We start from the raw sequence: 21,487 nt of genomic DNA on the forward strand, positions 1-21,487 counted from the left end.
ATAATAATAATAATATATCATTATTTACTATTAATATTATTATGTTTATTATTTGATACTTGCATCTAACTTTTAATTTTATAAAATGGAAATGGTGGAAGTACTAATATTGAAGATTCCTCTTAATTTTACATTTTATAATATATTAATGTAGATAGAAAGGGAAAGATTGTTGAGAATAGTGAAGAGGTGTAAGATATTTTTGGAATAAAAGAAAACAGTGGAAATGTGTAGAATATTTTTAAAATAAATAAAAATAATGGTGAGACGGAGAACACTTAGGGAGTGAGGGAGCGACATCCTTAAAATTGGATTGAAAGCTTGAATTGTGATTTGAAATACAAACTTATATAAATTACCCGTTAAATTGCAAAACAATGTCTATATATGTTGTATATAAATAAATTATCCATAAGTTGACTTACAAAAACAATATCTAAATATGTTATAATAATTATAACATTATCCTCACTATAAGAAAAATCTTTAATTGCCAATTAATTTTAAAGATAAAAAATAATTAATCATTACAGTAATTAATTTAAATACTAATTTATAAACCAAAAATTATGATTTTTTATAAATAAAAAATTATAATTAATTTTTTAATTAAATTCTAAATTGGTCACTAATATTAACTATCAATATTTTATATTATAAAAAAAATTATGTATTTTTATTATAGAAAAAATTTTGTATTGTGTATTTTTATTATAGAAAAAAAAATTGTCTAAATTTGTGAGTAACATTATTATGGATAATAATAAAGTTAAAAATATATTTATTCTTTTTAGAATTTCTTAATAATTTCAATATTCTTAACAAATTTCAAGAAATTTTCATTATATTTTGGACAACTTACACAATATATATCACGAATAATTTCTTAAGGATAATAAATCTACACGTCGAAAAAATTATTTTATTTGAGATTATCAGTTTTTACAACCAAAAATAAAATCAGCTCTTTAAAATAAGCATGACTCTACTTTTACTTTGACCAATATTTTATGTTCTGCCACCACAGAATCATACGTATACAAGATAACAATATCACAATACAAGATAATTCAACCATGCATAATCGTTTAGGTGTGTAATTAAGTACATGGAATCACCAAGTGTTTCATTTATAATATAATATTTTTTTTCGATAAAAAAATGTAATTAATTAGCACTATTTTTTTACATAAATGATTCTTACAACGTGTAAGGAAGAAGTAAGTATATTTATATAATAATTAGTAAGAATTTGATATCTGGATTGTATTTGATTGTTGGCAATTAAAGCGATGCATGCACCATCTAAACTATGCATGGATTGTTATATAACCTAATTCATCTAGGAGCAAGTGCTTGTTTTAATATTAGATTTGATTGGATACTAACCCACTCGTGGATTCAAATCCTATACTACAATTTATATAGCTTTTGCCAGTTAACATCAATGCTTAAAACTGATCTCGATCTCGATCTTCGTTCTCCAAGATCCCATTCAATGTTTCGAAACATGAAGCAATGCTTACAAAATTATATTTAGATTTGGTAGTTGCAAGAACATCCCGAGGAACTTCAAGTTAAGCTTTACTTAACATGCAAAACCATAAGGAAGCAAATCTCACCAACTGGATCTCCGTACTGATAAGATATTGTCCGTTTTAGGTTAAGTTTTCACGAATTTGTTTTATTTTTGGTACCATTCTAAAAGACATCTTATCAATAATGTGTATATAAACTCATGTTCATCTCTTATTTTTTCTCTTTTATCTAATGTTTTGACTTTGCTTTTACTCCACATCTACTTTTGTGTTTAAATACACCTTCCATGAACAAGATTTTTTTCCTACATTTAACAGAATAATATGATTTTGGCCTTTCCGTTAACTGTGTATAGAATGAAATTATATCAGGAAAGATTCATTAGTATTGTCATAATCAATGATTTTTTTTTGTTAGTAACACATGAGGGAGATTGTAATTGATATCGATGTAACATCGGTTTGAAATTTGGTGCTATATATCTGCACAACTCATTAATGTCGTTTAATTCAGTTTTTTATAAGGAAGTTGTGTACTTTTAGCAAATAAAAATGAAAATTAATTAACGTTTTATTTGTTTATAAGATTCATCAAGGTTCCACATTGATTAAAAATATAAGATCAATTTATAATAAATTTTATTTTATAAATATTTTTTTAAAATTAAATTAAATTTAAAATATATTCTTTAATGTGTTTTATATATATAAAATAAAATATGAAATGTATTGATATCTTCTTTTTCAAGAAGGGGAAGTGCTTAGTATAATAATTACTCTATATCATATTCATTTAAACCGTTATTAAGATGAATTTGACTTTGGTTTACTAATATATTTAAAAAAAAATACATAAAAATACTCACATTAATAATATATATAGAGAGAATAGATTATAACATTATTTTTTTAATTCAAAATCTTAATATATTAAACTTATGTTTCTTCTTCATATTTCATTTAACTTTCGGGTTTATACTTACTGTTAAGTTAACCATTGTTTTGTTTGTCTTACTTCTTTCTTCTATTCAAAGCTATCATAAGGAGTCTCACCTCTCAAATATTTTTTTCTCATATTTAATCTGGAAATTCAAATTGAAATCATGCTAAATTGGGTTAACACTTACGAAGTGAACAAAATAGACATTGTTTTTGCATATAATTGTGTAGGATCGAGAAACATATCTTTGCATTGTCGTTTTCTCTCTTTTCTAACTTCTGATCCAAGTTCTTGGAGTCCAAGCTGAGAGAGAAGATACCTGCAAAAGACACTTTGACAGTCAAGTTAGACGTGTGTATTAAAAGAGTTTTTGCTCACAATTGAATGTTCAATGCTTTGTAAAAAATAAGTATAGAATAAGTTACTTGACCTTTCTGTCAAACATATATTTATAAATATTAAAATGAGTTTATCCTCAAGCCTGACCTGTTACTAATAAATAGTTAATATTTTTATTAATTGTCAATCAGTTATAACTATCTCAACAACTATCTAATTAATTGGTTAAGAATTGTCAATTGTTTGTTTGTCCAGTTCATTGGTCCAATAACTTTAGCACTAATCCAATTAAAGAGATGATACCATTCAAGTTAGATACATACCATACAAACATAGTCCATTTAACCCTAATAAAAGTTGAGGTTGAATCCTCCACACACATACGAAGTGTATATATAAGAAAGGAGAAATAATGTGTATTAGTTATTATAGGTAGTGGGAAAAAAAAAGAAAAAATAAAAAATTGGGGTGGGTGATGAGGATATGGGAGATCTTGAAAAAATGATTAATATGAATAATAATGTAATCCGAAGTCCAACACGTATCAGAATTACGGGAAATGGTACTAAGGTACAAATCCTAAATTTGTCGTCTACTCAAACTCACTGTTATGTCAATTTTGTCGTATGCATGAAATAAAAAATAAATAAAAATCTGGTTACCACGTTCATCATCCACTACCAACTGTTTTTGTTTTATTTTGTTAATCAGATGTTTAATTATAATTTATTCTCTATGGTTGTTTTGTTTGAAAAGTGACAATAGTTAAAAATGGCGGAAGATGAGACCATAATCTGAATCTCAATCCTCTGCCTAGAGATCAAAGCTTCTTGAGATCTTAACTACAAAACCAAAACAACATGCACTTTGACTCAGTTGACTCATACCAAATTAAGCTTATCTTATTTTTTACACTTCTCACATTTTTCATTCTCCATTCAGATTTTCTGTTTTAAATCATTTTCATACGACAGAGTTAAAATTTAAACATCTAATCACATGCTTAATCACATGCTTAAGAGCTTGTTTGATTGGGGTTATTTGGTAGAGAAAGGGAGAAAATAAGAGAGGAAATTAGTAGTATGCTATGAGATAGAGATAGCAACCAATGAGTGTATTTGAAAAGATGGAAATATAATAGGAAAGAAAAAAACAGACATAAGATTCATATACTTGTTTCATTTTTTCCCCTTTAAACATCAACAAATGTGGGTAATGATTTGTGATATATAGTTCTTTTTGTTAGAAAATTTGCAACAGTTTTTTTATTTAGAGATCATTTTAAAAATATACCTATGCTTATTTTTTAATTGATTACGTTCTTTTATTGTCTTGTTATCCGTTTTAATTTTATTTCTCTTGAATAAAAAAAACTTTAATTGATTTTTATTTATATCTTTTTTATGATGTAATAATATATACTGTCTTCCAACTAATTAAGAATAACGGTTAAGTTCATTTAACATTCTTGGGTGGTGGATAATATTATATATATATATATATATATATATATATATATATATATATTATTAGTTAAGTCTTCTTAAATCTTATATTTGTATGGTTTATAAATAAAATTTTCAAAAATTTATTTGTTTTTGAAAATAGATTTGAGAGGAAAGTAAGATTAGTCGTGTTAAGGGAAATATGTTGAGAAATAAAAGTTTATAAAAGTTAGTGAGTAATGTGATAAGGTAATAGATTAAAAAATGAAAGATTGTCATTTTATTTTTAACCATAAATTATTGTTATTATTATTATTATATTTTCAATTTTATATTCAATTTTTTTTTATATTAATTTCTCTTCAAACATATGTATGTCATGGAATAGCTAAGTCTATAACACATGAAAAAACAAGGTCATTTTGTTATTACACCCCTGTTGAGGTGAAAACTTCGTATTCGAGTGAAGATTTGAAAAACTTAAATTAACATTTTTTCAAAACCTTAAAGATTTGTAAAAGTAATACTAGGATAACATGTATCTACATTCATTTTACACATATCATAAAGGTAAAATTATTATAAGAAAATAAATTTTTATATTTAAAAAAAAAGTAAAAAAAATAGTGTAAAATTATGTTAAAATATCATTTCTCTATTTATAAATACACATAAACGGATCACTCATTTACCTATTTATTCGCATAAGTAATACTTATCGGGGATAAAAACACAAGCTAGAATATTTTTAGATATTCCGTAATAGGTTTTGGGATTGTTACAAGATATTAATTAATTATATTATATATATATATATATATATATATATATATATATTTTTTTTTTTTTTTTCTTTTTATACATATCACTTTATTTATGAGGTAGGACAATCATTCGTGATAAAAAAAATAGACTAAAGAGATATTTAAAAAAAATCCTCAAATTGTAATTATTAAAAGGATTAAATATGTTTTTAGTCCCTATACTTTGAGTCGATTTTGGTTTTAGTCCATTTTTAAACTATGGTACAATTTAGTTCTTTAACTTTAGAAAATTCTGGTTTTAGTCCTTTTTATCAAATTTTTTTAACTTTATTTGTTGTTTCAAACACGTGTCATTATAGCATTTGGATTGTTTACACTGTTTGACACATTTTTGCTTCAATGTTAACTGAGAAAGGTGCTTGGAACAACAAATAAAGTTAAAAAAATGTGGTAAAAAGGACTAAAACCAGAGTTTTATAAAGTTGAAGGACTAAATTGTACCATAGTTTGAAAATGGACTAAAACCAAAATCGCCTCAAAGCATAGGGACTAAAAACATATTTAACCCTTATTAAAATTAATGTTTAAAAGTAGTAATATAGGATATTCTTCAAAAAAATAACATTAAATAAAGTTTAAAAATTAAACTGAGCTTTATTTCAATCCACTAAATATATTTTTATTATAGAAGGGACCATATCCGGGTATCATTAATTAAGGAGGATGTTATTATTACAATAAGAAATAAGTGATTATCACTCATCATTAAGACATCAATGCTAGTTACTTACATCACACTTTTTCAGAGTATGTGAGAGAGATAAAAATAGTAGGTGCAGGTGATTAATTAATAGGGTTTCCACCTTGGCTTTAGCGTAGAGACAGACTAAGTTCACGTTGTTCAATAATGGATTATAATTAGCACAACCTAAACCAAATTAATTAAGCTTCTCTGTTTCTGTTAGATTTAATAGCAGTGCTCTAGGAATCTTGTAAATGGCATCCCTCGTGCATTCCCTTAACCACCACAATAGTTTATGACAAGAAACCTTTGATTGAGGTTTCTGCTACTGTTCTGGTCGGTGCCTGAAACCTCAGTTCCACGAAGCTTCATCCTCTTTACACATACTCTTGTGCATCCATATATAGCCAGCACACCAACACCACTATCTTCCAAAATTTGCAGTTACACTTACCATCACACCATAAAGATTAAGGAAAAAACACACAACAAAAGGAAAATGTATTGGTTAGAGTGTAAGTTCAAGGTGACGTGCATGCATTAAGCTATATATCGTAGCTTTTACTTTTCTTTTTTTTTATGTGTAGATCCGAATAATGTTTGTCCATATCCAAAGAAATTTTTCCTTTTGTCCCTTTGTTTGAATTTTGATTTTTTTATGGAAATTAATCTCGAGAAATCAGTAATTACAAAGCAAATAGCTAGCCAACAGATATATGTTGTAAAAGCTTGTAACAAAAACAAGATAGTTTGCTTTGGATGAGAGCTGCTCCGAATTAAATACGTATTAGGATGCACTAGAAATTGTTTGAATAAATCGCGAATTACAAAATTAGCAAAGTAAATTGATCACAAGTGTATATTATATGATCAGACGGTCATATAATTAGGACTGAATGGAAAAGAGAGTTAAGAATGGATCGCATACGTCTAAATCTACGAAATTCAGATGAATAATATAAGAACTTAGTGATCAAATGTGATTAGAAATCGAATAGATGTCTTTAATGATAAATATTTTTAAAATATGTTACAAACTAAGATTACAGATAAATACTACTTAGTAAGTAATGGACTAGGATTGGATCGTGATTAAAGTTTTATTAATTTTGAACACATTTTAAAAATTATAAATAAAGACTAAAGATAAGAGATAAGTGATGATATTTACTATAAATTTAAAACTTTGTTGACTAGGATCCAATTAATTACTAACTTAGTATAGAAGTATTTTTGACAAGTATCTTAAGACAATTTTGAACTTAAAAAAAAGAAAAACTTTGACTAAAAACATTTAGAATTACCTAAACAAGCTTTGAGTAAAGTTTGAAGACATGTTTTGTAAATATACTCAATTCTGCACTCGAAATAACAAAAATAAAAAAATTTAATCATTTATATATATAAAAGAAAAAAGACGTATTATAATGAAAACAAGGGGCGATCGGGGTGAGATCTGATCACCGAAATATGTATGTAGACTTGACGGGTGGTCTAATTTTCACACGCTTTCACCAAAATTTTCTGATCCATTAATTGTATGATTTTTTATTTCTCGTTAAAGACAAAGACCATTGAAGCATATATGGATGGAGCTCAATAGTTTGATCAATGATGAGTTGTACCCATCATTACCTATTTTCTTTCATCGAAAAAGGACATGCAAATATCTGTCATGAAAGCAAATTTGTTTCAACTCACACAAATATCACATCAAGCTTGCCCCATCCCTTCAATTATATATCTCAAACAAGAAACGTAGCTACCATGCTACGTAGGATGACCTAATAAATGCTACTTGGTCTACATTTTAACTAAAAATAACAATATTAATAATAATGCATGGATATAATGAAAGAAGAAAAAGTTTTTTTACCAATTTTTTTTAAATTTTTTTTATAATATATATGTAATTGATTCATTTTAAATATTTTTTTAAAATTAAATTCAAATAGAAAAATAAAACAATGATACATATTTTATTGTCAAAAAATTATTAATAAAAATTATTAACATATTAGAATTCACGAAAGAAATATTCCTTTAATTTATACTTAGGAAGTCACATATTAACATTAATTTCTTTTCGAAGTTATGTAAATGTAAGTGTATACAAATACATTCACATGTCTATGATTTATGGCTAAAATAATAAGAGTTTAATGTTTTTTATTAGAGTATAAATCCTTCTTTTTATGTATATTAAACTTTTGTATTTGGATTATATATAGAATGACAGTCAGCTTAAGAATAAAATAGTCGACCAATTTATAGAAGTCACTTGAAAGATTGGACTAAAACTGAAATTAACATTAAAAATGGTTATGTTAAGTCTAAATTAGACTATTACTAATTGAACCGTAATTAAATTAATGCTAATAAAAAAGTTCATTTGAAACTATATAAATACATATTTAAATACATATTTGTAGTATTGTGATTAATTTGTTACATTGTAAATTTATTACTGATACAGTAAGATATTTACTGATTTTATCATTAAAGTGTTTTCTGGAAGTAATTCTCCAATTCAACTGAACAACTACGAATGTGAAATGAAGGAAGAATCGCAACATGTGTTTGGAGTTTAAAGAGTGATGTGAGAAATAGACTTGTCTTTAACCTGTTAAACCGAAACTGGTTAATATATACTCTTTCTGTTATTTGTTTAAGACACCTTTTTTTTTTTTTTTATGGTAAAAAATATATTTATGATCATTTGTTTGTGATGAATGCTGTAAATAACATACGGATTTGAAGGAATAATAACAATATATTCTTTACATATAATATTTAGTGTAAAAATCTTACTCACAAATTTAGTTGAGAAACATTGGTTTAGAAATGCAAAATCTAGATAATTTATGTAAGAAGACACCGCCGTACGTATATACGTACTTTTCCAATGCAATACGTAACAACGATAATGTTTTTCTTTTTTAAAAGAATACTTTGAAATGTGGAGATTATGAGCAAGAGATTTTGTTGGTAAACATGGTTACCCTTGAACGCGGATTTCATAGATTAAGTACGAAAGGATTAACAGCCTTAATTAGCCATTTAATTAATTTTGGTTTAATATATACTTTATTTTTTTGTCTCTTATTGGTGAACCAGTTTCTTGTCAGATGCTAATATTTATCTATTTCTTCGTAACCTTTTGTACAGTTGATCACACTACTTCCCATGGCACCTTCTGGATCTAAATTAATATTGTTTGATCAACCAAGGTCTCAGTTTATGGGAAATGATATTTTGTTTCCTCTCTTTATTTAATAGCTCTGTATACGTTGTTACAACAGACAAATAATAATACTTTAGTACGTATATAAGTAAACTTTTCATTATCTTCAAACTTTTACCATTACTAATTAAATCTCCTTTTGCATGCATATATTTTAGAGTTGTCAAAACAGTAGTCCGGTTTGATCCGATCCGGTTCACTACGGGTTGGTCATTAGTAAGTCAACCCAACCCGACTCATTTATTAACGAGTTAGAAAAATTTGAATCCGGCTCGACTCATCACAGGTTGGTGGGTAAACGAGTTGGCTCACTAGTCCATTTAATTACATTTTTTTAAATAAAAAAATTACAAACTTTCTAATTCAAATTTAAACAAATTTCACTCTCAAAAAATGACGTTATATTGAAGACAATTCAAAATAATAATAAAAAGTACAATATAATCCAAATGTCATCCAAAAACAAACATAAAAAACAAGTAAAAAATTTGCTCTTTGAAGAATTTCAGTGAAGAACTGAGATTGACGACACCTCAATGAGAGCAAATTCCGTAAGAGTGATTTGTGAGAGCATAAGTTACTTTTTTGGTATACACAGTGAGTGAAGAGAATATTTTATATTTTAGGATTTCATAAATAAAATAATAAATTAAAAAAATAAAATTAGGTAGGTGGGTAGGCGGGTCAATCCGGTCCACCACGGATTCAACCCGTATGAACCAAGTTTAAATAAGCCGGGTTAAAATCTAACTCGCATAAAAAAAATTTAATTTTTTCAAACCCAACCCGACCTGAACTCGTAGTGAGTTGGATTGGCTAGCGGATTGTGACTCATTTTAATGACTCTAATATATTTAATTGCTTACCTACTTATTATTGTAAATTATTATTTCATTTTCCCTCGTTCAATATTCATAGGAAGAAAAAAGGAAACAAAATATAAAAAGTGCACTATCTGTGTTCCGTACAAGACTAGTAGTATACGGGTGAATTAATTTAAAGGCAATTTGAAGCATCTATCGTCTAATTTTAGTATATACAGCTCATAGATACTTTGAATTCTTTTCAACTTATTTTTTTTAGTGTAAATTCCAAAACAATCTAAATTAATTAATGTAGACAAAATGTACATCTCACAACAATAACAAAAAAGTTACTGTCCTGAGACTGAATGATAATAACATACATCATCGGTCATTTCTTCAAAAAATTAGATGTAACACTAATTAACTTTCAATAAAATGTATTATTATTAATACATATGGGCTTAATTTATAAACCAAGATAAAATGGAAGGTAAAAGCTAATAAAAAACTAAGAATTTAATCATTAATAAGGATCCTTAACCAAACTTGGCAAAGTTTCCTACCACAGTGACTATATATAGTTCTTAAAGCAACACATGACGGCTATCTACAACAACACACACAAGTTAATTACAAATACAAGAAAGCCAACCCCACCATGTGAGATATATTCAAATCCCAAAAAAATTTAAGTGACAAACTAAGGGCAGCTTGGTCAATTTGAACCATCCAAGTTCCATAATTATTAACTACACCACCATCATCATCATCATCACCCACCATCATTATTAAATTCTCCTTTAGCATTACAAGTAGGTTGTTGCTATATATACACAACTCATACAACACCTCCTTCCCTTGTTCAAACAATTCTCCAACATTCAAAGCTACACATAATTTTAGCCAAAGGCTTAGATACCTTCCTTTTTTTCTGATCAGGATTCAAAGTTGAAACCCTAGATCAGTTTTAGTTTCCTACTTTTAATTCAGATATATTTATATATAGAGAAATGGGAAATAGCTTAAGGTGCTGTTTGGCTTGTGTTCTTCCATGTGGGGCACTAGACTTGATTCGAATAGTGCATTTGAATGGTTATGTGGAAGAGATTACACGTTCAATCACGGCTGGAGAGGTTCTCAAAGCAAACCCTAACCATGTTCTTAGCAAACCTAGCTCTCAAGGAGTTGTTCGCCGGATTTTGATCCTCTCGCCGGAGACCGAGCTCAAAAGGGGCAGCATCTACTTCTTGATCCCGGAATCTTCGCTGCCGGAGAATAAACGACAAGCCGGAAAAGGAAGCATTGGCGGTGACGGTGGTATAAAAAAGAAAGCATCAACGATGAAGAACAACAAGGGTGATGGTGATGATTTTCCATCGCGATCACGCAAGCCTTCTCACAAAGAGAAAAAATCGTTATGCCGTGATCGCCGAAAAGGTCGCATTGGAATATGGAAACCTCATTTGGAGAGTATATCGGAAGACTAGTCCGTTTTGTGTTATCCGCCGGTGGCCGGAACCCGACATCGCCGGAAAAAAAAAGAGAAAAAAAAAATGTTCAGTTATTAAAATATATAGGAACAGAAACTTTTTCTCCTTGTTTTATAAATGTATGTGGGAATTTGATCTTGTGGATAAAAAATTTACCTTGCTTTGAAATTGTTTTGCTGAGTTGAGTTTGATCATTTTAATTTGTTTTCTTTCCGACAATAAGGTAATAGAAGAAGAAAAAAAGAAGTTACCAAGAGTGAAGATTTCAAGATTGTACCAAACGATTTCCAACCTCAAATTCATGCAAATATCGTTCTTTATTTATTTATTTATGTTTTTATATATATAAATTTATTTATTTATAAAAGGAAAATGTGTGTGTTTAACTAAAATTTGTACCCACAATTGGAAGTCCGGCCAAGCTTATCTAATTGTCTTAAATGGCTTGACGAAATGAAACTCTTAATTCAAGAGTGGTTTCGTTTTCTAAGCAAACTATATAATTGTGGCATCTAACACTAATGATCTAAAATAGTTCTGAATTGCCCATTTTTCAACGATAAAACCAAGACTAATTTTCGATAATTAAGAGGAGCAAGCACGTTAGCCACAAATATGTCTACTAAAGGAATCTATTCACATATTATAGAAGAGAAACTAAAGAAGAGGGTCGTAAGTTGACATTATTGTCATTACAATTATATATTAATTACCAACATTGTTTGTTGGTCTATAGTGATCGTATTAATATTCCAATTTAATTAAGGCTATGAGCTGTAACTATATTATTTGAACAATCTAAGTATATATTTAGTTTTTTTGCCTCTTGTATAGAAGTCAAGGTAAACATGAACATAAAAAAATTAGATATTTTTTCCGGCAACGGGAAGGGAATTGCGGATAACAACCTTATTAAATTCATAACAAAAAGTATGTTTCAGTGTTAATTAAGGTTAATGATTGCAAGTCCTCCTCCCCAATCTTCCTTAAAAAAACCTTTACGGGTTGATTATTGTTCTAATATGGAATATATTGTTGTTGATGATATTTTTTTTTTAAAAAAACAATTTATGGGTTAATCTTGAATTGTGAGTGTGAGGGTTTTGAAGTATAAATGAGAAGGAAATTATAACATTTGGCATGAAATTAAAAAGAAAGAAGAAGAAGAAGGAAACATTATGCATGAGGTGGGGCATGGTGGGTGCTTGAGGAATTAATATGACCACATATATGAGATAAAATCGATGATTTGAAAATTAAAGTAAACGTGGGTAGCTTATTTTGTTGTGATGCAAGACATATATAGTTCTGAAATAGCGACATCTTCACGCTACATTTGATAAAGAAACAAAAGCTAACAAGCTGGCATATACATCTTCCTTAACTTAATATTTTTCTTATTAATTACTCACTTCTTCACATGGATTCTCCTCTCTTCTCTCCCATGCTAACAATACTATATACTAAAGAGACAATTCTTTGCACATCCCTTTGTCAGTCCAACTCATGCATATATATTATACTCATTTATTTAGACCATCCACCTACTTTGGTTTCACTTCATCATATCATATGGGTAGATGGTGAATTCTAACCCAAATTATTATATTATTCTTTCTTGTTAGTTTACTTTTTTACAAATTAAATATTTTAATTTTGTTTCGATCTCACGTCTGTCGAATGATATCGTTAAAGTTAATCACCATATATTTAAGATACGTTTATTTTGAAAATTTGTGTACGATTTTTTCTTTAAAAAAGTCTTAAAGAATGAAAAGAGAAAGAAATATTTAAATCACTTTAGACCTCAATTTATAAATAATGTGAGACTATTAGTTATGGTAGAAAAAAATTAATTTCTCATTTCAATAAAGAATAAAGTATGTGATTGATTGAAATTTTTGAAAATGGAATACCCTCTTTGAAAAAGTATTGCATATGAATAAACCATGTCCTTTAAAGTTTTGTTCTTTCTTTCTACCAGACAATTCTGATATAGAAAACTAGACATAATGTATTGGGCAACAATTCCATACAAATTCGAAGTCATAGAGTCTTTCCCCAAAAGGTTGACAGTTGAAACGTCAGATTTGCTGAGAAATTTTGCATGGTTTATTGCCTCAGTTTCCCTCCCAATTGAAACAATGTAAGGCTTTCAGCCTCGGTTCCATAAGCAACTGACACCATAGACCTTACTTTGATCATTTTAAATATTTAAAATATAATATTTTGTAGGTTTTTGGCACCGATTCTTTATGAACCGAGGAATAAGTGTTTTATGCCTCGGTTTGGGGAAACCAAGGCAAAAATGTTGAAAAAAATTTAAAAACTGTCATTTTAATTTATTTTTGACTTTTTTTTTCACACAACTATAGGTAGCGGTTCTTGGTAGAACCAATGCCATATCCCCCTTACTGCTTCCATTTTTCTTAGAACCGAGGCAACATCGTTCTCCAGGTTAAAAAAACTATATTACAAAGGTTGAACAGATTCTTTCTTCTTTAAAATTGTTCAAGACCTCAGCGTTTTCGAAACAACGTCGCGTCAATCACTATGCTCACATTTTGCACCTCTTTACTTACTTAAGACCACCATTCAAAACCATTTTTGGTGCCTCTATTGTTGTCGTGAAAGTTCTTAAACAATTTTCACCTTTCAAAATAGTCCCAAATCTCTTCTTGGGTTATTTATATCGGTTTTCCACCATTAGAGGTTATTTTTCGTTTGTTTTTTTTTGGCGTTTTGGAGTTTGTTTTGGTTCCTAGAACTAATATTTTGTTTCATTATTGCATAGTTGAATTTTATGTCTTTCTGAACGTGAGTTGTCCATTGTTATTGGTCTTTCACGCTCCCAAGTTCTTATTTTGATGTTTAAAGTTTACTTTCTAATAGGACATATAATTTTGTAGTAGCCTGTAAATTTTCTTATGTTGGATTTGTGATTATTTCAATGCTTAATTGTATGATTGAATTAAATTAGCCTTAGTTTCCTATTATATTCAATACAAAAATTATTATTGTATTGAAAATTTGTAGACAATTTCAGAATATTTATGTATGAATCGAAATTGGATCACACATCAATTCTGAGTACGATAGAAAGGTAAAGAAGTTTATACAATTTGCATAACGCAATAAGGGTAGAAGTAATGATGAAGTCAAGTTTAGATGTTCTTGCGTCAACTGTTTGAATGGGAGAAAGTTGAACACAACCGAAATTAGGCAACTTCTTATCTGTGATGGTTTCCTACGATGTTATATAACATGGATATGGCATGGCAAAGAAATAAAGTTTTCGAATATCAACCAAACTGAAAATGTTATTGATTCCACCATGGAAGATCGACTAGAAGAAGACAAATTAGAGGACATGATCCGCGATGCTGAGATGATGGTGACTGATGCGGAGACTCCTTTGTGTGTCGGTTCAACTAATTTCACACGATTGTTAGCGGTTTTAATTAAGGCTCATGAATTTGAAGGCAATGAATGGATGAAATGATAAAAGTTTCACAGAATTGTTGACATTATTGAATAAAATGCTACCAGGTGGAAATACACTACCCACTTATAATTATGATGCAAAGAAAATTCTTTGTTCAATATGGAGTATAAAAGGATACATGCATGTTCCAATGATTCCATATTTTATAGGAAAGAGTTTGAAATTTTGAAAAAGCTGATAACGGTTGATTTTACGTGTTTGTGTGTATATTTTGTGAACAAATCAACTCCTTCATAGCTTTTACCTTGTTTTATCCTCACATTTAGTGTGTTTTCTAGTTTTCTTGTGTTTTATTTAGTATATGCTTATTTTTACCTCTAATCTCTATGTTTGAGTGTGTGAAATAAAGGAATAGGAAGCAATTCTAGTGGAGGAAAACAAGCAAGAACTCAAGGGAACATGTTTTGGGANNANAAAAGATCAATTTGAAGCAAATACCCATGTTGGACGCCTTTGGAATCGCACAAGAGCCTCAATTTTAGAATGCTGTCAAAACTGCCCGAGTTGGGCGCCAGATATCCAAAGAGTTGCAGAGAAATCCAAGCTGGGTGCCAGAATTCCAAGCTGGGCGCTAGAGTTGCAGAGAGATTCCAGGCTGGGCGCCAGAGAATGGGGCTGCGTGCCAGAAAGTGGCGCTGGGCGCGAAAACTTGCTGTAACTCACTTCTGATGCAGTGAAAAGTCGCGCTGGGCGCCAGGAATCCGAGTTGGGCGCGAATTTTCGCTGATATGTCAAAATGGGTTATTTAAACATGGGTCTCGCGATTTTTGAGGGACTTCTCCTCCTACACTTCATTCTTCACCTAGAGAGATTGGGAGAGGCCCTTGGAGGCTGTTTGGGGTGTTGGGAAACTCTCCCACTCCTCCTTGGGTCTTCAAGCTTCATCAATGGTGATTTTGCCCCTTTTGGGTTGAGGAAGAAGATGGGTCACAAATTGGAGATGGAGATGTGAAGGGGAAGCGCAAATGGAGCATGGAGCAGCTGCCAAGAACCTTGGGAAAGGCTTTTCATCTTCTCTTTGGTTCCAATTTCTTCCCTATCTCTTCAATTTGTAGAACCCTAAGTTCTCCTCCATGGAGAGCTTTTCCTATTTGTTGAGATTAGTTGTAAAACATGGAATTCTTATGTATTTTGTGATGCTAATGATATATGCTTTTCCAATTCATGTTAGTATTGGATTTCTATGCTTAATGCTTGTTGTGGCTTGATCACCCATGGCATGAATTGTGGTTCTTGAAGTATTGAGAAATATGATTGAACCTAGAATTGAAATTGAATACTTATTGGATGGAATTGAGATGTTTGTGAATGCATGAGAATGAAATGGATGAATTCTAGTCTTGACAAATTGTAAATACACTATGTTAAATTCCTTGCACACCAACTGTTTGATAAAATACCAAAAAGAGTTTCTTGTGTTGTTTTTGTTCACTTTGATGTCTAATTGAGTTATAAAAGGAAGAATTGTCATGTGTTGCACAAGTCCCTTGGGAGAGAACAATATTTATCACTTGCTACGCTGTGACCGGTGCACTTGCCGTTGGTTTTGCAGCCAACAAAAGCGTACAAAATGTGTGTTATCATGATACAAGTTAAAAAATAACAGTGAGTATAATGGTTAAATAGAAAAAAAAATGGTTGAGCTTTGAAAGTAGTTTCCAATTATGGTTAGACTTAAGCGTTCGTCTGTGAATCCAAAAGATCGCGAAAAATTGTTGCAAGCACATCTATACATATTAAACAACACAAATGATGTGATCCCTTTTTTGCAAGCACATAAAGCCATTGTGAAGGATAAGAATCCAAGACAATCAGAGAAATGTTAGTTGATGGAGCGTAACAAAACATTCATGTCCTGGTTCAAATCTGAAGTTGACAGAGTCACTCTTCTAGGACTTTTTTTGGCTTGCAAATTATTTAAAGTTTGATGTCGTATGTTGTACATGTTATGAAATCAATAATTGCACATTTGATATGAAGACTTTGGATGATTAAAGCACAATACAGAATAATGGAGTCAGTCTAGAAACTGAATCGCTCCAATTTTCCACATCCGAAGATCAAAATCTTGTACTTGGTTCAATGAGATATTATGGTATAATAGAAGAAATAAAATAATGGAGTCAGTCTAGAAACTGAGTCGCTCCAATTTTCCACATCTGAAGATCAAAATCCTGTACTTGGTTCAATGACATATTATTGTATAATAGAAGAAATACAAAGAGGTTGATTCCACTATGTTTTTTGTTCCATTGTTCAAATGTAAGTGGTTTGACAATAAGAGTGGTGTTAAAATAGATGAATCGAGTATGACACTAGTTGATTTTCGAAAGATAGGTTATTGAGATGAATTGTTTATCATGGTAAGTCAAGCATCTCAAGTTTTTTTATGTCAAAGATCCTACGTCTAATTATTGGTATATCACTCTTTAAGGCAAAAAAAAAATTGAAGTTAACGAAGACAATCTAACTAATCTTCATATTGCTGACATCCATTCATTTTAAACAACGATAAATTTGGATGATCACCCTCTAGTTGACGATGTACATCCAATTCAGGAAGATCACAATGAGGGAATATACATGTGACCAATCCATATATTTATGTATAAATTTCATATTTGTGTATAAATTTACGTGTTTTGTTAAATAATATGTTATTACATAAGTATTTTATTAATCTTTCATGTTTTTATTTATTTTGACACATATAAGGCTGAGCATCCACATTCATCGAGTGATGAAGTTCCCACATCTAGACCCACTAGAGGAGTCACCAGGTTGAGACAACGGATGGTCAGAAGAAATAGTGGTGATAGGACACATGTCGATCTTAATGTGATCATTGGTGTGGCATGCGACCTAAATGCTAATGTCTTTAGATTATACCTAAAAGTATTGGCACGTGACAAAATATATATCCTTACTCCATTTTTTGATCATGTGTCCAAAGTTGATCAGAACATGATATGAAATGATCTATTGGTAAGTTAATTAATATTATTTGATTTACACTTTATTATTTTTTCGGGTAACGGGTACCCGCGGGTCGGGTAGTATACTACTTGTACCCAACCCGTTTAGAAGCGGGTATTAAAATACCCGCTACCCGTTATCCGCGGGTAGTAAATATATGTGGGTAGTAACTACCCGCCGCGGATTTTACTTGTGGATACCCATACCTGCGGATTTTTTTGCCATCCCTAGGACCAACGAAACATTAACGTGGCACGAAGAATCAGCATAAAAGCTTCGCACGTCATAATAATCACAAAACAAAAAAATTTAACTCCTCCTACCTTTTGCTCTTGCACTGCAGAACCTTCCCTTCGTTTAGGTTTTAGGTTACGATGACGGAGGCGGAGGCGCTGCGAGGCAGCACGCCAGTGACGATGAGGAGGGAGCGTAACGGCGAGGTAGCGAAGCGGTTGCGCGAGAAGCAGGGGACGACATAACGCGAGGCAATGTGAGGCTGAATCTTGTGCGAGAACAGTATGGGACACATCAAATCACCCCACTCACTTGCTTTCAAGTTCAAGAACTCAAGAAATCAAGAAAAATATGAAGCACGTTGATTGGAAGAAATTTGCAGTACTGAACCGTAAAAAACCCGAAAGAGGTAATGGGAAGAAATTTGCAGTACCGTTTTTGGTGCACGTTGTAGTATGCGACGAACTCTCTAGTTTGTAAATCTAACGCTGTTGGTGGCACAAATCTCCTTCTAGTTGTAAATCCAATCTCTGATGGTGGCACAAAGGGGGGGGGGGGCATAGCACAAGCACCACAAAATTGTTGACAGCATAAAGAAGTAAACAAGCAAAATGCAAAACAAATAAAACCTCATTTAACCTTAAGGGTAAAACTGCAATTTCAATCTTTTTGCAAGTAGCGGGTATCCGCGGATACGGATAATGTAGTACCCGAATCCGACCCGATTATAAGCGAATATTAAAATATCCGCTACCCGCGGGTTGCGGGTAGTAAATATATGTGGATATCAGTTATCCGTTGCGGATTTTATATGCAGGTGCGGATTTTTTTGCCATCCCTAATCATGCCAATACGTTTTTATTTTAAAATTTATTTAATATAACACAACTTCACCAACACTAGACTATTTTACTTAGTCACATGCATGTACAACACTAAAAATTCTAAAGTTGTATTTTATATCTATTTATCTAGTTTAATCTTTTAACTATTTATTAAATTAGCAATGAATTAATGTTCTATGCTTTTAGCTATTTCCACATCCTTAACTATTCTCAAAGTTTTAAGTTGTATTTCATATCTTTTTATCTAGTTTAATTTGCTTTTCAATTTCGAAACAAACTCAAGGACATCTCTTGTATTTTAAGGCTTGAATGCTTGGCTAAGCTATCCCATGTTGTGAAAGGAGTTTCTTAAAAAGTTTTCAACCACATCGAGTACGTAGTAAAATGCAAGCAAGCCATTATCACAAAGAGTTTAAAAATTCTGATCATATGTTTAATCTATATGACAAAAACCTCGTAAAGTTTGTTCCTTTTTCTAGAACCACCTTGGTTGTTCTTGTACCACAAAAAATGAACATGTAAAATCTGATGTAGCTAAGAGATTTCCAAGTGGACCAAGCTCAGGAAGTTCACACCATTCTGTCAATCCTAATGTACATGGAGAGTCTTTCACATGATGCTTACCAACTATGATCAAACTAAAGAGTTTCTCTATTCTTAGAATAGCTTTTGTTGTATCTGCTCCATCTTCAACAACCTCTTCATTGAATGTTACTTTTCCTTCAAGGTAACTACTATAACGTATATGCTCCCTCAAGTCAATGTAAGGGTTCTTCGTTTTCCTTTGTTTGCTTTGCGTTTTAACCCTAACCCAAAATACCGTGAGTCTGACATTTGGATGCTGAGCTATACGTAAACTAAAAGACAATGCCTCTTGATCATCACCTCCACCCAAGTAGATCATTGCAACTTCACAAATCAACTTCTCATATAACACAAATCCTTTGTCATTGATCTGACCCCGATCTACAAAGATTCCAACAGAGCAAGGAGCTTTCTTTAGAACATGTTGGTTGAGTGTCCTGATGGAAGCATTTAAGTACTCAATATTATTATCTTTGCTGTACCATTTATGAAATGGCATAATGACAATGTTAGACGTGAACTCCATTGCAAGGTTGCATACATCGTAGGGCATGCTGACAAATGGGGTTTTTGCTGTGAAGAAATGCAGGTTGACAGAACCGAAGTTGTGCTTGTGAAATTGATCAAAGACGTTTTGTATGTGTTGAGATGACTTGGTAGCAATGTTATCTTCTGAAAGAGTGGGAATGACACTGCCTGAAAGCTCCACAAGGTGAAGGACAAAGACTGAGAGTGGTGTATCCTCTCTGGGGTTAGCTGCTTGCAAAAGGTTAACGATTGGATATACATTTTCTTCATGATGGACACATGCAAGTATTTTGAGATCTGGTTCTGGCTGAGAATTCCTGATTGTCCTTTTAATATATGATCTATACTTTTTCGAAGGATCATACATGTGATGAACACAAAGACTTGCACAACCAGTTACTACCACCATGGTAAATATACCAAGGGTGAAAGTTTTCTCATCTAATGCCTGTTCATACACATCAAATACAAAAAAATTAACAATCACATATGTTATATCATAAATAACATAATACAATGAAAAAATGGTGACATACATACCTTCATATTCAATAATAAGTTGAGGAAGGAGAGATCCGTGAGGCCTTTACAACACATGATTAGAGACAATGCAAAAGAATCGGAAAAATCAAGCTGAAAAAGAAGTGAGGAGAAAATGGTGCCAAGAAACTTGCCTAGGTACATTGCAAGTAAGATAAGCTCAATGGTGAGTGACTTGACATCTGCTAATGAACGAGGACTGGTTTTAAGGGCAACAATGGTACAATAAGATGGAACTATCAAAGTAGAACCGACAATGTCAAGCTTTTCTGTGAGAAGAGAACCTAAAGGGGGACCATCAGGTAAGATCAACCCAAAAAAAAAGGCAACAACAAAAGGAGCTTGTCCTGTAATACTTGCAGTAAAACCAACTAACAAAAGTATACAAATGATTGAAATAAAATGAGTTTCTGTCATTGGTTTTCCTCGTGGATTACGATTGGAGATCCATATAACTAATGGCCTTAAAAGGAAGAATAAAAGGGCGAAATAAGAAATCGACACCATTATTTCTGTAAAAGGTTTATATGTTTCTCGTCGAATCGCTGTAACACTTTTGATTACCACAAAATAAAATACCCACATGAATGAATCACTGACCAGAGAAGTGGATACAGCTATGCGTCCAACCTCTGAATTAATAATATTCATCTCTGTTAGAAACGAAGTTACAACAGGAAACGGAGTCACAGAAGATAGTATCAGTAAAGCATGAACACTTGGGTCTTTAGTTTCCTCTGGGTAGATTGATCTAAACATATTTAAAATTACACTACTACATGCTAAAGATGACACGTGACCAACTACACCAATCACTATTGCTTGCTTTTTAATCTTCCAGATTTGCTTGGGATCAATCTGCACTCCCATCTTAAAGAAATGGACCATCATGCCAAATTCAGCGAATGTTGATAGTGTCATATGCCCTTCTATTGGAAATATCGCTTCATAACATGATCTGTGTCG

General features: G+C 31.1%; 2 protein-coding genes across 2 annotated transcripts; one reads left to right on the forward strand and one right to left on the reverse strand.

Annotated features, from left to right (window-relative positions):
* The first annotated feature begins 10,662 nt into the window (after positions 1-10,662).
* LOC106752478 lies at positions 10,663-11,476 on the forward strand. Its single transcript, XM_014634163.2, has one exon. The coding sequence runs from the start codon at positions 10,829-10,831 to the stop codon at positions 11,303-11,305; it is 477 nt and encodes a 158-aa protein (XP_014489649.1). The 5' UTR covers positions 10,663-10,828; the 3' UTR covers positions 11,306-11,476.
* Positions 11,477-19,343: 7,867 nt separating this feature from the next.
* On the reverse strand, positions 19,344-21,442 carry LOC106752438 (cation/H(+) antiporter 14-like). The gene is made up of 2 exons (XM_014634122.1): positions 20,522-21,442; positions 19,344-20,429 (listed from the first exon to the last, which is right to left on the reverse strand). Exons 1-2 carry the CDS (start codon positions 21,440-21,442, stop codon positions 19,344-19,346), a joined length of 2,007 nt encoding a protein of 668 aa, XP_014489608.1.
* Between the last annotated feature and the right edge of the window lie 45 nt (positions 21,443-21,487).

Source organism: Vigna radiata, unplaced genomic scaffold (genome assembly GCF_000741045.1).
Source record: "Vigna radiata var. radiata cultivar VC1973A unplaced genomic scaffold, Vradiata_ver6 scaffold_158, whole genome shotgun sequence".
NCBI classification, from domain to species: Eukaryota; Viridiplantae; Streptophyta; class Magnoliopsida; order Fabales; family Fabaceae; genus Vigna; species Vigna radiata.